Source organism: Octopus sinensis, linkage group LG10 (genome assembly GCF_006345805.1).
Source record: "Octopus sinensis linkage group LG10, ASM634580v1, whole genome shotgun sequence".
NCBI lineage: Eukaryota > Metazoa > Mollusca > Cephalopoda > Octopoda > Octopodidae > Octopus > Octopus sinensis.
The window spans coordinates 72,032,549-72,048,591 of record NC_043006.1 but is presented as its reverse complement, the minus strand read 5'-3'; the positions used below and the strand labels follow the sequence as shown (position 1 = coordinate 72,048,591).

At 39.4% G+C, this 16,043-nt stretch overlaps 1 protein-coding gene across 1 annotated transcript in view; it reads right to left on the bottom strand.

Annotated features, from left to right (window-relative positions):
- Positions 1 to 16,043, bottom strand: part of LOC115216407 (transformation/transcription domain-associated protein-like) — a 129,253-nt gene that overhangs the window by 31,389 nt on the left and 81,821 nt on the right. Inside the window, exons 55-66 of the mRNA XM_029785717.2 lie at positions 15,572 to 15,804; positions 13,195 to 13,358; positions 12,152 to 12,330; positions 11,077 to 11,219; positions 10,481 to 10,583; positions 8,399 to 8,509; positions 7,112 to 7,294; positions 6,176 to 6,325; positions 4,515 to 4,634; positions 3,730 to 3,873; positions 1,627 to 1,773; positions 80 to 238 (exon numbers count right to left, since the gene is read on the bottom strand). Of these exons, the coding sequence (XP_029641577.1) occupies positions 80 to 238; positions 1,627 to 1,773; positions 3,730 to 3,873; positions 4,515 to 4,634; positions 6,176 to 6,325; positions 7,112 to 7,294; positions 8,399 to 8,509; positions 10,481 to 10,583; positions 11,077 to 11,219; positions 12,152 to 12,330; positions 13,195 to 13,358; positions 15,572 to 15,804 (1,836 nt within the window). The remainder of the gene's footprint in view (positions 1 to 79; positions 239 to 1,626; positions 1,774 to 3,729; positions 3,874 to 4,514; positions 4,635 to 6,175; positions 6,326 to 7,111; positions 7,295 to 8,398; positions 8,510 to 10,480; positions 10,584 to 11,076; positions 11,220 to 12,151; positions 12,331 to 13,194; positions 13,359 to 15,571; positions 15,805 to 16,043) is intronic.

The following is a 16,043-nucleotide window of genomic DNA, read 5'->3' as shown; positions in this document are numbered from 1 at the left end:
ACTAACTGTATACACACACACACACAGGCATGTGTGCATGAAATTTTCTCTTTCAAATAGAAAAAGAAAGAAAACTTACTGATTCATAAACGAGCTGTGCCTGTTCAAAAAATCCATGTTGTTCATAAGCAATGGCTACAGCTGTATCTGGATATTTGCATCGTTTCTGCCACAATCCTGTCCACATGTCGTCCTCGTGTAGTAGGGAGTAAAGATCACAGAGTGCATCTAGGGTCTCCTGAAATCAAAGACGGGTTCAACATTTTTTAGGGCAAGAATTAGTCAAAACAAAACAAAATGTACCTTGCAGTAAATTAGCTACATCACTAACGTTACCACAACCTCCTAAATCTGTGTCACTTAGTCAAACACAACCATCTGATAACCTTCAAAGTTAGAAACAGATTAAGATTTTGTACCCTTTGGTTAACCCACATTACTCTGTAAGGAGCAAGAGCATAGGGCCGGTTCCCTGGTGTCTCTGATGTATATATATATATATCATCATCATGATCATCGTTTAACGTCCGTTCTCCATGCTAGCATGGGTTGGACGGTTCGACCGGGAATCTGGGAAGCCAGAAGGCTGCACCAGGCTCCAGTCTTATCTGGCAGTGTTTCTACAGCTGGATGCCCTTCCTAACGCCAACCACTCCGTGAGTGTAGTGGGTGCTTTTTACGTGCCATATATATATATTCCTCCCTGGATGGGATGCTGGTCCATTGCAGGATTATTCCTTTTTACCAGTCGAGGGGACTGGAGCAACATGAAATGAGGTGTTTTGTTCAAGAACACAACGCATCACCCGGTCCAGGAATCGAAACCACAATCTAGCAATCAGGAGTCCAACATCCTAACCACTAAACCATGCGCCTCCACACTGTCACCCTTTGGACTACAAGAACTTTTCACTTAATCTCTGGAGACCCTATCCTGGGCTGCAACCCCCATACCTTAATCCAGTATTGGGTTTAATCAAATATAGAAGTGAACCCTTCACAGTTTTTTTGCAGGATATCCAGGATTGATGTAAGGATGAAACCAAAGATCTAATCTGAATGTTAGCCAGATTTTATGCCACTACTTAGTCTTTCGAATGTCTTTCATACAAATCACTATTGCAAACACTTGGATCAGATCTCTGGTACCCTACTTAACTAGGGCTTTTCCTGCAGTTATTCAAGGTTGGTAACACTAGTCTGGAAAGAGGGTCTACATACATCATGGGCAAGTGCACCTCTTTTCTTACCTAAAAATTGCTAGTGCTGGTGATGATGATGATGTGGTAGCTGTTGTTTAGTTACAAGGTAACACTGATCCAACAGACCTTTGACTGAAGACATTCCAATTCTCCCCGTGTAGTTCTAGATACTCTGTAATTTCAGAGGTATCTAGAACTGTCATTAATGAATATGTCTTTCTTTTTAAGACAGTGCTGCGTGATTTCAGGGAAATTTGGCTGTTATTTCTAGCACATGAAGTCACCACAATGATGATGATAGAAATTATGATGGTGACAGTGATTTCAATGATGAAAGGATTTCTACAGTGGCGTCTGTCTGTTTGTCTCTCTCTCTCTCTCTCAATAGTTAACGAACATTAAGAAGCAAGACAACTCAGTTTACCTGGTGTGGATTTGTGACAGTCTCAAATTCATATTCGCTAGCAGGTCGATTCTTCAAAACTGCTGTTGTTGTTGGACCATTTTCCGATGCCATTTGTTCCAACACAAGACAGGCTCGGTGCCAGAGGTTATGAGTTCGGCCCATATACTTCAGAGGAAATGATGAAAAAGAACAAAAGAAAACAAAAATGAAACATTAAAAAAAAAAAACAAGAATCATTCACTTGGAATATGTAGGATGAGGAATGGAGGGAAGTTTGAGGGATATTTATCACACCCCACTTCTCACTTTCCAAAGTTCAGGGGTGGATCAAAGACCAATGATAAAAATATTCCCTTACCCAGAAGCTGTCAGGTCAGTGGGATTGGATAGAAATGAGAAGAAAAATAAAAATAATAACTAGGTCATGATCCTGCTGGTGTTGATTAGCCCCAGGTCAGGCCAGACAGCACAAACGTGATCAAAGGTGTTTTGGCTGTGATCATACCATGATGGTGCTTTTTAAAGTCATGTAGCTCCTATACAGCAAGAAGCCTGTTCTGTTCTGGCCCCTTCTCTTATACTTTTACCCATCTTTTGCCCTTTGTTTCCTAGCTTACAGTCACCCTTTCATGAGTTTGTAGCCTTGCAAACTGAATTATGGTCTCACTAGTGGTAGCGGTATGAAAAAACCCACCCAGTACACACTGTAAAATGGTTGATATTATGAAGGGCATCAAACCATAGAAACCATGTTGAAACAGACACTGGAGCATGATGCAGTCCTTGGATCCATTGAATCCTATCAAACTGTATGAGCCATGCTGGTATGGAACATGGATATTAAATGATGATGATAATGATGAAGATCCTACATTGTCCAGTGTCATTCATCATCATCCTCATCATTTAAAGTCCGTTATCCATGCTGGCATGGGTTGGACGGTTTGACTGGGCTGGCATGCTGGAAGGCAGCACCAGGCTCCAGTTTGATTTGGGATGGTTTTCTACTGCTGGATGCCCTTCCTAATGCCAACCACTCCAAGTGTGTAATGGATGCTTTTATGTGCAACTTGTGTGTCACCAGTATCTGCCATGACTATGATTTTGCTCAGCTTCATGGGTCTTCTTCTCAAGTACAACATAATGCCAAAGGTCTTGGTCAATGCTTCCACTTGAAAGGAACTCGGCCACATTCCCTCCATGAGGCCCAACGCTCAAAAGGAACTCAGCCATTTTGCCTCCATGAAGCCCAACGTTCAAAGGTTGAATTTTTACATGCTACCAGCACAGGTGCACTTGGCTTGAAGGGGTCCTCTTTTTAACGTCATCATTTCCATGTTTTCACGGGTCAGATGAAAGTATGTTGGAACAGTGTTTTCTGTGACCAAACCCTACCTAATGCATCCCTTCATATTTAAGATGTAGATATTCACGTGAGGCATTTTGTCACTATTTCTAGAAGATTTAGCAATTATATAGAGGCTATTGCTGACACATGAAGTAGGATGGACATTCTTGCAAGGGTATTTATTATACCCTTATTATCTGTTGGTAAGTTGTTACTTAACCCCAGGTTAGTCCTGATCCAGCAGATCTATGACCAAAAAGATTTCATTCATGACCATCATGTCTTTTATTGACAATTATTGATTGAATTACTCAGGCTAGAGGTGTCAATAGCTAAAATGTCATGTATCTTAAGACTAGATTACTAATGTATCTTCCCTGCAAACTGAGAAGGAAACATGGTCAATGGTGAATACCAGAACATATAAAAATAAAGTATGTATGTGTGTAAAATACAGGAATGTTACAGTAATTACTAATATGTCTTCTATTGCCACAAAAACAGATGTAATATACTTAAGATATGTACACAGACACACACAGATAGGAATACACTGACAGATGAGACAAAAATATATACAGAGAAACAAAATTATTACTAAGCCCCAATCACCCAGTGAGACAACACAACTACTTACCCTCAATACACATAGATATATACATACAAAAATTCTGCGGAGACAAAGATAAACAAACGCATACACAGACAGACAACATAGCTTTCTGTTCACCAGACAAATTAAAAAAAAAAACTAAATGAGATATTGTACTTACCCTCAACACCACAGGGCGAATAGGAATTGGAGGCACACACAAAGACAGAGACTCGAGGAAGGTGTGCATTGCACTAGGTTGGCAATCTTTCTGGACAACATGGCTTCCACTGGCTGAGAATGGAGCAAGTTCACCTGCCAATACCTGGGTAGCAAGAAAGAAGATCAAAGGTGAGAACCTAATGACAACTGCTGACAAATAACAATAGGTGCACATACACTGCATCCCTACAGAAGGTGAAAGAGTGATATAATAACACACCAGATATGTAACAGGGCCTCTTTACACATGACACCAACTCAATAATTCGACCAACACAAACTACATTACTACCACTGCACCAACAATACCTTTGACAGACAATCCAATAAAGGCTCACAGGCTAAAACTTCAAAGTCACAATCACTCCACCATTCTTCTTTTTGTAAAACTTCTATGGGGCTACCCTAAAGTGCTTAGCTTTATAGCATCTCTTTAGACCCTAATGGCTGGTAGCCTATAACCTCCACTTTGAAGAGAGGTTATAGGCCACCAACCATTAGGGTCTGAAGAGAAGCTGTAAAGCCAAGTGCTTTATGGACATGAAATCCAGGGTAACCCCGTAGACCAGCCATAGCTATCTTTATCTAACACACACATATATATGAATATATCATCATATATGACTTTTACTTTAATTACATTGATCTACCTGTAACCAGACTGGGAGAATGCTGCAAATAAAAGCCCAAGATCTGCCGTGTAATATCAGCCTGTTAATGAAGAGGATACAAGCAGAAGCTTACCTGCTGTTGTTTTTCTGATAAAATCTTCCATATACGTGGGAAGAGGTCCATCCAGATGGAATGAGCCAGAGAGGTGGAGTTGTGACACAGCTGGGACAGAGCATTCAGGAATGTTGTCGTCTGGAAATAGACATGTATATACTGAGATATGTATGGACATTAACGTGTGCTTGTAGGCAGGTATGTGTACACAAGCATGTGTACATCTCACCACTGCCACAACCACCATCATTAACACATATATTCCATATATAAAAAAAACATTAAAATTAGAGAGCGAGAGAATAACAAAAATTACAGAATGAAGTAAAAACACAGAATGTGGAATATCTTACAAGAAGAGGAAAAATTTATACAGAAAGACAGAAAAAAAATCAAAATCAGATACAAACAAGCTCCCTTCCTTATTCAACTAAACATCAGTATAGTTTCAACAATTACTGATGGAATTACTCAGACTAGAGGTGTCAATAGCTAAAACTGTAGCTATAAAAGACATATATATATGTGTGTGTTTGTGTGTGTGTAGGATTAGTTTGGTTGTGTGCTTAAGACGCTCACATTGCAAGCATGTGGTTTCAGGTTCAATCCCACTGCATGGCACCTTTAGCAAGTGTTTTCTATTATAACACCACCAGGTCAGCCAATACTTTGCAAGTGAATTTACTAGACAAAAACTATGTGGAGGTCTGATGTGTGTGTGTATCCCACCACCACTTTAACAACTGGTATTGGTTTGAATATGTCCCCATAACTTAGTGGTTCAGCAAAAGAAACCAATAGAATAAGTACAGACTTAAAAGAAATACCAGGGTCAATTTGTTTAACTAAACCCTTTCAGGTGGTGCTCCAGCATGGCCACAGTCTTATGACTGAAACAAGATAAAAGATACACACATATTTATAAACTTAGATAAATATATATTTCACCCAATGTTGCCTGACTGGCTCCTGTGCCGGTGGCACATAAAAAACACCATTCGAGCCTGGTCATTGCCAATGCCACTAGACTGGCGCCTGTGCAGGTGCCATGTAAAAGCACCCACTACTCTCTCGGAGTGGTTGGCATTAGAAAGGGCATCCAGCAGTAGAAACATTGCCAGATCAGATTGGAGCCTGGTGCAGCCTTCTGGCTTGCCAGCCCTCAGTCAAACCATCCAACCCATGCCAGCATGGAAAGTGGACATTAAACGATGATGATGATGATGATTATTCCATCCTTTTATGCTCCCTTACTACACTAAGATAAGTTCTCACACTCCTAACTAGTTTTTATTAAAAGTTACTGCTCTCCTACACATATCAGAGGACCACATGTCAATCACACATCCTATTTTGGACTATTGCTATGGCTGGATGCCCTTCTGAACACCAACCTCCATTTACAAAGTGTACTGAGTGCATTTTATCAAGGAAAAAAAGCCTTATTGAGTTTGTCTTGTGTCCCACAAAACTGAGGGGAGGGACTACATCCATTGTATCAACTCCCTACTGGAACTTACTTAACTAACCCTGAAAGGATGAAAGGCAAAGTCAACATTGGTGGTGTTTGAACTCAAAATGTAAAGAGCCAGAGCAGATGCTGTTAGGCATTTTGTCCAGCACAGGCGACTGACAGCTCACCGCCTTAAAGAAGAGGAGATAATAAAAATACATCTTACTTTGACTTCTCTCAACTGCTCTAGAAATAAGGACTGACGCTGTAAAAGTGCTGGAAGGTTTTGTTTCATTTCTTGATTGTCTCGTCTTTGATGATCTTTTGGAATGGATTCTTCACTTGGCACAGAATTCAATGCCATATCAATCTCCTCCTACAGTGAGAAAGACACAGTGAGAGTGAAAGCAAAACAAACATAAAAAGAGAAAGAGAGAGATATTAGAATACAATGGTGTATGTGTGTATGAAAGTTAGGGCAGTAGTAAAATAAAAATAATGTAATTAACCGTTTTGATACCAACCTGTCTGAAACCAGCTCTGGTTCTGAGTACAAATGCCTTGTTTTCATAAGTTTTGAATTAAAATCTTCCACCAAACCTTAGTCACAATTTATGTTCCTAACACTAACTGAATGGTAACCAAGTTATTTTACTAAATTCTTTGTTATATTTAAAGTAATTGAAAAAAGCACAAAGTATCTCAAAATAAATACAGTAACAAAAGTGTTAATGTATTTGGTAGTACATAAAATGCACATTTTCCACCAAAAGTGTCCCTTAAAAAAAAAAATCAACCAAGGTCCTTTTTGTGAAGTTAGGGCTATATTACAGACTAAAGCCTGTAATATAAAAACTGTCTTTCTCAAATATGCACTGCTGCAATTGGGATGTCTCTTGTGTGTTTTTTATTCCATTAAATACAGTATCTACATGTGTGTGTATATACACAAACACTAATAAACATAGAATTCAATCAAGCAATTGTAATAAGCCACAATAACAAAGAACTTCTGGTTTCAGAGCAAGGAGACTTAATATTCACTGTATTGTTAGAGGATGATTAAATGTTGGGACTTATCTCAGAGAAAACTCGTATACACATGTACCTGTGCACAAGCATATGTGTGTGTGTGTTTGTAAAATATTGAGAAGGTCCTTACCTCGTCTTTGTTGCCATCAACAACGTCCATATCAACAGTTTCTTCTTTCATTTTGAGAATTGTTGAGAAAGCAGCTCGTTCCTGGCTGTCAGCCATGTTGATTACTGAACATATTGATGGTAGAAGGCTCATTGGAGATAAACTTTGAATGGGTTGGTTAGGGACAGCTACAGCCAAGAGTAGCTAGAAATAAAGAATACATTAATAATAAAGAACAACGGCCACAACAAAAATAATAATAATAATCTTTTTTACTATAAGCAAAAAGTTTGAAATGTTGGGGGGGGTTTAGTCAACTACTTTGACCCTAGAACTTCACTGGTATTTATTTCATCAACCCTGTTGGAATTTGAACTCAGAACATAAAGACAGATGAAATGCCGCTAAGCATTTTGCCCAGTGTGGGCCTGAAATGTTGGGGGTGGAGTTTATCAGATTACAATCGACCCCAGTGCCCAGCTGGTACTTATTCTCAAGGAATGTGAAAAGTAAAGTCACTTTATGCAGAATTTAAAGGACAAAATGCTTTGTGGCATTTTATCTGGCATGCTAACAGTTCTACCAGCACATTGCGGTAGCAGCAACAGCAGCAGCAGCAACAACAACAACAACAACAACAACAACAATAATACATTTCTGATCTAGACATAAGGCAAGAAACTTTGAAGGGGAATGGTTTGTCAAAGTCATCAACTTAGGTGCTGAACTAATACTTTATATTACTGACCCCAAAAGGATAAAAGGTGAAAATGATTGGTGGGATTTGAACTCAGAAAATGAACAGTTAGAAGGATTATTGGTTTCAAATTTTGGAATAGGGCCAGCTATTTTTAGGGGAGGGGCTAAGTCAATTACTTTAACCCCAGTGATCCACATACTCAAAGTGCTGTGAATGGAATCTAATCTGAAACCAAATACTTGTGAAGCAAACATCTTAACCCTGCAGCAATATCTTGCAGGTTTTCAATCCATTTTACCTTGGACAGGATAGGCTTTTGTAAAAATTTATATTTTTACAATTGAATGTCTTTAGTATGTTCTAACTGTTCAAACCATGTAACTGAGAGAGGAACCTATTTTCATCTGTCTCATTAATTGCTGCGAGAGGTAATTAAAGCAAGTAAGTTTTAAACACATGACCATCCACCACCTTGACTGAAATCACAAAGCCATACTGGAACCATCAACTAAATTTGGTATGTTTAACATAGAATTATAATTATGTTGACATTGACTGGAGTCAAGGGAAAAGAAGTTGATAGGAAGAACAGAAAACATTCACCTTACCTCAATACATTGTTTGATCCAATAGTGGCCTTGCATGTGCTCCCAGTTCTGAGAGCAGCTGATATACAAGAGACGATCAAATATACGTCTTCTCATACTTTTATCAAATACCTACAAAAGAGGAGAGTAAATGTAAACAACACAAGATAGCACATACACTATACATACATGTACACACACATGTACGTGTGTATATATATATATATATATACACACACACACACACACACACACACACATGGGTTAGTCCACATTATTCCATAAGGATCATAGGGCTGATTTCCCAGTTTCTCTGGTATATATATATATATATATTCCCCCCACTGGATGGGCTGCTGTTTCATCACAGGATTATTCATTTTTACCAGCTGAGTGGACTGGAATAATATGAAATGAAGAGCTTTGCTCAAGAATACAACACATTGCCCAGACCAGGAATTGAGACCACAACCATTAAGCCATGCAACTCCACACAAACATATATATATAACTAGCAGTATCGCCCGCGTGCTCGGTTTGTAAGGGAAATAACTATATAAGCATTTTAAGAGTTACTTCCTTTATAGATGCCAATTCGGGCTTTCTTAGCCATTTCTGTTTTGGTGTCTTCAAGCCATGAAGTCGTTGTTCTAAAAGAACGCTGGCTCCTTGACAACGCATTACGATGTTGATTTCCTTAAATTCCCTTCACGAGGGAGGGAGAAGGGGGAGCAAACACAGGTGCAGGGTTGAGCGTGAATGCCAACTCCGCCGCCATCGACACACGAAAAATTATGCATTAAAATGGAATAAAAAATGATGTTAAATTATTTTTTAAATCGTAGACTCATCGTAGACGCGCTAAAGCCAGACGGGCTCGATATTAATCACGACTATAAGATACCCGAATTTGGTTAAACTGCACCGCAAAATGTGGGAGGGTTGGAATCTAAATCGTAGGAGACAGACCTCACAAAACTACAGTTTTATATATATAGATATAACCATCATTGTTTTAATGTCTCCTTTTTGAAGAATGGAAAAGCAGATGTTAAAAGAAGACAAGAGTAACTTAGTGTAGGTTCTTCTTCAACTGCTAGATTACTTCTTGATGCTGATCCACACTGGTTTCCAAGTGCAATAACAATCTCCCAGGCTATCAAACAACAAACATCCCAGACATATTTACATAGAAAACTGGAAACAAATTGACACTGTATGAATGAGTCTTTTGTTTACAAAGTCTGCACATGTCATGACACCTGCACATGTTTTCACAGTGGACTGCAAGCAAACGACACTATCCGACACCACAAATGATTTACAGCCCATGAACATCTGTAAAGATGAAGGATACACACACACACACACATGTACGTACGTACATACATACATACATACATACGTGTCACTGTATGTATGTACTTACGTGTGTATCCTTCATACATACATACATACATACACATACACACATACATACAAATACAGTAGGCTTCTTTCAGTTTCTGTCAATCAAATCCATTCACAAGGCTTTGAGAGAAGAAAATTGCCTAAGAAGCCATACAGTAAGACTGAACCTGAAACCACATGGTGAGGAAGCAATATAAGAAGTTTGCATCTCGATCATGCCAGTGACACATAAAAGGCACCTGTGCTGGTGACACTTAAATGGTACCCATGCCAGTGACATGTAGGAAGCACTTGTGCCAATGACACATAGAAGGGACCCTGTACACTCTGTGGAGTGCTTGGTGTTAGGAACGGCATCCAGCTGTAGAGATCAAGCCAAAACAGACAAGAGCATGGTGCAGCTCTTTGGCTTACCAGTCCCAGCCAAACCGTCTAACTCATGCCAGGATGAAAAACACACTAAATGATGATGATTATATATGTACACACACATACAAACACGTATATACAGACATATACATATATTTGCATACATACATACGAAAAAACAAACAAACAAACATACATGTGTACATATGGACAAATGTACATACTTACACACACACAAAATGCACACATAAAAATCACATCCATCAAGCACACAGACACAGAGTCATAAGACATATGAAGAGCAGAGTGAAGTAGTGAACCTACCTCAACAAATTTCTGTCTAATATTATGCTGGTTGCATCTGAGGCCTGCAAGGAAGGCTTGTTCTAGCTTAGAGGTGAGTTCACTGCCAGCCAAACTCTCATCTCTGAAAGGAAACATATCAATGTGACATTATACTGGGAATACTTATTTAAAACACCACATTTCCCCTCAAATCATACCCTGCAGTCTTAAGTATGGATAGGAGATATTGGATGGGATGTGAGAGAATATAGTCCTTCTGTTCTCCTAATGTCATGTGGTAGGAAGGTGTCACAGATTAGAGAAACTAGAAATACTGTACACTGGTAGAATGGATCAATAGGAGAGACAGGGGGAAGGGGTGAAAGAGAGGAGAAAAAAGAAATGTGAGGGGGGATAGGGGGAGAGAGGAAGAGGGGAGAAAAGAGGGAGGGGGGAGAAAAGAGGGAGGGGGGAGAAAAGAGGGAGGGGAGGGGTGAGAAAGAGGGGGAAGGGGGGGGGGAGAGGGGACGTGGAAAGAGGAGAGAGGAGGGGGAGAGAGGAAGAAGAGAGAGGGAAGGATAGAAAGAGGAAAAAGCAAGTAGATGGACAGGTATATTAAATGAGTACATAGCTACCTGTAGATGTGGTTAACCAATTCCAGGAATTGTGCATTTAGTTCGACATCTTCAGGAAATCTGCGCTCAACATGAACCATCAGCTTGCACAAGAGAATGGCCTTTTCTCGTATTGATGGAGACTGGTTGATAGCAATGGGTGTCTGGAAGTAAAAGACAAGAGAATGAAGCAAAGAAGAGAACAGGGTAGGGAAATATATGTTACAAGTGTAAAAGATTTAACTTTGAAAAAGATTGTTGAGTATCAGAGATAAGGTGACCCAGGAGAAGCTAGACCAACGGTGAAGGCCAATATTCCAGATGCAGGCAATATAGAAAAACTGATGAAGACTTCCATGGGTCAAGGTTCATTATATGTCTGCACAGGTACATGCAGACTGGGGTGTGATCTTTTCTGTAATCCTTTGCCTGTCCAAAGCATTTTCCAAAGTTAGTCCTAAACATCCATGTTTGTTTTTAGACTTTTAATTAGCCCTTTCTTTCATAAGTCCCAGATTACTCTGGTGGTTTAAACAAAAATCATGAGTGTGCATTATACATGCGGCATGGATACCAGGAAAAATGTACTGCGTATCACAATTGATACACAGGTATTAAAGCGAGTGTGAGGCATGGATGCATATGTCACATTAGAAGTGGTACATGAAATGATAACAAACACAATAAAGTGATGTTGGGGATACCAACCGTTACATAGACACAACGTATAATATACATCCACTGATATTTAAAGGTAGCCAAACACATCAGTAGAATTACACACACACACAAGTACATTATCTTGCATGTACACACATGAACCCTATCTCTCTTTCACACTCACATATGCAAAAGACTCACCCTCTTTCATTTATACTCACATGCACAGCAGACGCTCTCTCATGTTCAACAAACTATCTCCCTACAAAGCAGAATAGCTCTCTCTCTCTCTCTTTCACACACATACACTACAAACCTTATCCATTTTTTACCCATATGAATTTACACATACATAAACACATGCACACACTAAGACATAAAGAGACAAAAAAACGTATGACGTGATATCCACAAGCAGCAGCAATAGTGGCCTTACCTTTGTTTTAACCCAGTCTTCAACCATTTTAGTTATTGCTTTTACCACTTTCGGGTCTGAAGTCTTTTCTATGAGACATACCAAGATGTTGCCAATGAAACTCTTACGCATTTCAATACTGAGAACCCCGACTCTGTTCTTGACCAAATCTAGACTGAGGATGAGTAATTCACTGGCAGCTGTGTACACAAGAGAGACATTAATGATCAACACAGATGTCAATGAAAGTGTGTGTGTGTATATACATATATATATATATATATATATATATATATGTATATATATATATGTATGTATGTATATGTATGTATATGTTTATATTTGTATGTTTGTATACATATGTATTTATTTACATGTACACACACACACACACAGCATTCAAAATTAAACAAAAAGCAAAAGAGAAGGACAGGCATGAGAACAACAAATGAGGTTTGATGCTCAGAGAAAAATGGGAGACGTCTGACATTTTGTGCCTAAGCTCTTTAGGAAGGAATGAGGAGAGAAAATAGATGGAAAATGGGGGGGAGGGTAGAGAAAAAAGCCATGTGTGTATTTGTATATAAGTATGTATGTGTGTGTATAGTACATATGTACATACATACATATATATATGACAGCTTTCTATCAGTTCCTGTCAACCACATCCACTCACAAGGCTTTGTGTGGCCCAGAGCCATAGTAGAAGACACTTGTCCAAGGTGCCAAGCAGAGGGACTGAACCTGGAACCATGCGGGTGGAAAGTAATTCTCTCAACTTCACAGCCGAGTCTGCACCTAGAAGTGTTGATACCATATTAAAAACATCCAGTATGCTATAAAGTGGTTGGCATTAGGAAGGGCATCCAGCCATAGAAATCATGGCAAAGCAGACACTGGAGTCCATTGCAGTCCTCTGATTCCCCAGCCCTTGTCAAAATGTCCAACCCACATCAGTATCAAATGATGATGATGATACACATATACATCACTAATATCTCATTTTAGACATTTAGGTTGATAACAAAAAAATTACAAAAGATGTATGAGAACCGCTGACTCACCTGGATTCTGCTCATTGTTAGCTGTCAGGTGTTCACGAGCCATTTTTTGTAGTACTTTCATAAATAAGGCAATCAGTCGGTCTATATAGCAAGGGTTATGCATGCATGCAGCCTTCAGAATCATCAAGGTTGGAAACAGTATGTTGTTAGAGTTCCCAGTTGACCTGTAGAGACATGAAAACAGAGTATTTGAGAGAGAGAGAGCCACAAATCTATGTCTGTTTGTCTGTATGTATGCATGCATATATGTATGTATGTATGTGGGTAGAGAGCATACAACACTCATAATCCTTCATGTTTGTATAATTTTTTCTTTCTTTGAGACAAACTTAGATTATCCTTAGCTGAGATTGAACTAGTGAAGGATTGTCGCCTCTCAAAATACCAAACCATAACTCCATCGCAACAGACAGATCACTATCACCAATACAACTTCACACACTACTTCTGATCTAGGTGCACTATTGATACCTGTACCACCAACTGCACGAATTCTGAACATCAATACTACACTATTCAGTCATGAAGGCATAATATCCCCAATGTCTACCCTAACACCAAGAATCTAAACATTAATTCCATACCATTCTGCTCACAACATTTAGATGTGAAGTGTTACTACCAACCCTGTCCTTACATTACACCTAGTTGTCACACTAACTGCACAAAATAGCAGCCAAAACTCCCTAAAATAGCACTCTACTATCTAATTAAAAGGTAAAATGCATTGGACAGCATAGTCTTAGATAGACTACATCTGCATAAAACAGGATGATCATGTGTGGAATATAACTGATCTAAGGTACTCAGAGTTTAACTGGGATTAAACAAGATCAAAGTAATGCCAAGAATTAACACCAGCCCCTCCCCTACCACCAAACCTGAATTCCATATATTAATGATCCCACTGCATTCCCAATACAACAGTTAGAAATAAAGTGTAAAAGCTAACCCCATCCCTACCCTGCTACCAAACTGGCACCCCAGCGCCCAAGGATTAACCTGTCCACTCCACTCCACACACTGCAGCATTTTCTGGCAAACAAGTTGAATTTTCAAGACCAAAATTTACAGCCAAAAAATACAGGTCAACTGAGGATCTGTGAAGCAAGATGAAATCATAGTTGTGGCCAATGAATTGTTCCATTTGATCCAATTCGTTACAGGTACAATTCATTCTTGCCAGCTGAGGGGACTCGAGCAGCATGAAATAAAGTGTCTTGCTCAAGGACACAACGTATCACCAGGTATTGAACTCATGACTTACGATCATGAGCCAAATAACCTAACCATTAAACCATGCACCTTCACGATGAATACGCATGCATATACATGCATGCATACATTCACACACACACACACACATACATGACAGCTTTCTGTCCACCACATCCTCTCAGAAGGCTTTGGTTCGCCCAAAGCCATAGTGGAAGACACTTTTCCAAAGTGCTAAGCAGAGGGACTGAATGTGGAACCATGTGGGTGGGAAGTAAATGAAATCATAGTTGTGTTACATAACTGGCACCTGTGCCAGTGACATATAAAAAGCACCCTTAGAATGTTGGATCTCATGGAGCCAATGATAAGTTGACCAAGACCTTTGGCGATATGCTGTGCTTGAGAAGACCCGTCAAGCCAAGTGAAATCATAGTCATGCTGGTATCACACCACTGGCACCCATTACATCCACCACAGGAACCATGCCATATCAGACTTGAGCCTGGTGCAGCCCCTCCAGCTTGCCAGTTTCAATCACACCGTCCAACCCATACCAGCATGCCAGATGCTAAATGATGATGATGAGGATTGTTTATTTTTAGAATAACATTGTAGGACAGGTGCGAGAGGCTGCATCTGTCCAATTTGAACATAAAACAAATAGAATACTCAAGCCAGATATGGCCAGTTTAAATGATAAAGGGTTAAACATAGTTAACCCCTATACACCACACAAGAACCAACTAATAACAACAACAACAGCTGTTGTTACCACCACATCATCATCATTATTTTTACATCATTACCATTTTATATCCTCTTTCCATACAGGCATGGATTAGACATGTCTTCATAATCCAAATCATTTATTGGGAACCACTGCTCTTAAACAGCCTGGTGCTCTTACATGTCATTTTGTTTTGGTTTCCATAGTTGCATACTCTTTGTGTCACCAACCGGTATAATTCATGCATTTCCCATGGCACTAGCACAAAAGAGTGTGATAAGTCCTCAATGAAACATGAAAAAAGGTACTGCACAAATCTAAATGTAGATATCAATACATTCCTGGCACATACAAACAAAAAATGTAATTAATTTTTTTTTAATAAAAAAAAAGGGAAAAAAACTCCAAAAACCCTAGTTAAGGATGTCTTACTTTTCGTAATTGTTGAGTCCATCATAGACGACTTTACTGACGCATGCATACAGACACTCGAGCTCCTCGTATTTGGAAGGTACTGGGGCATTGGTTGGTTCTGTAGGGAAGATACTCATTAGACGAGACAGCAAGGAGTGTACGGCACGGATTACCTTGGGGTTTGGACATGTCAGACAGGCAGCGATCCCTCGTTGTAGAGGTTTAAAACTAGCAAGGATGTTGTCTTTTTTCTGTAAGAAACACACAAACGGGTTGATTAGTAGATGAAGAGAAGTAAGAGAGTGAAGATGTGAAGTTTCATCTCATATCAGAGAATAGTGTGGTCAGTTATGGTAAAAAATGCATCGCAGGTATAGATGTATGGTAAAAGGCTTGCTTTCTAACCATATTGTTCTGGGTTCACTCCCACTGAATGAGTCCATAGGTAAATGTCTTCTACTATAGCTCCAGGCCAATCAAAGCCTTGCAA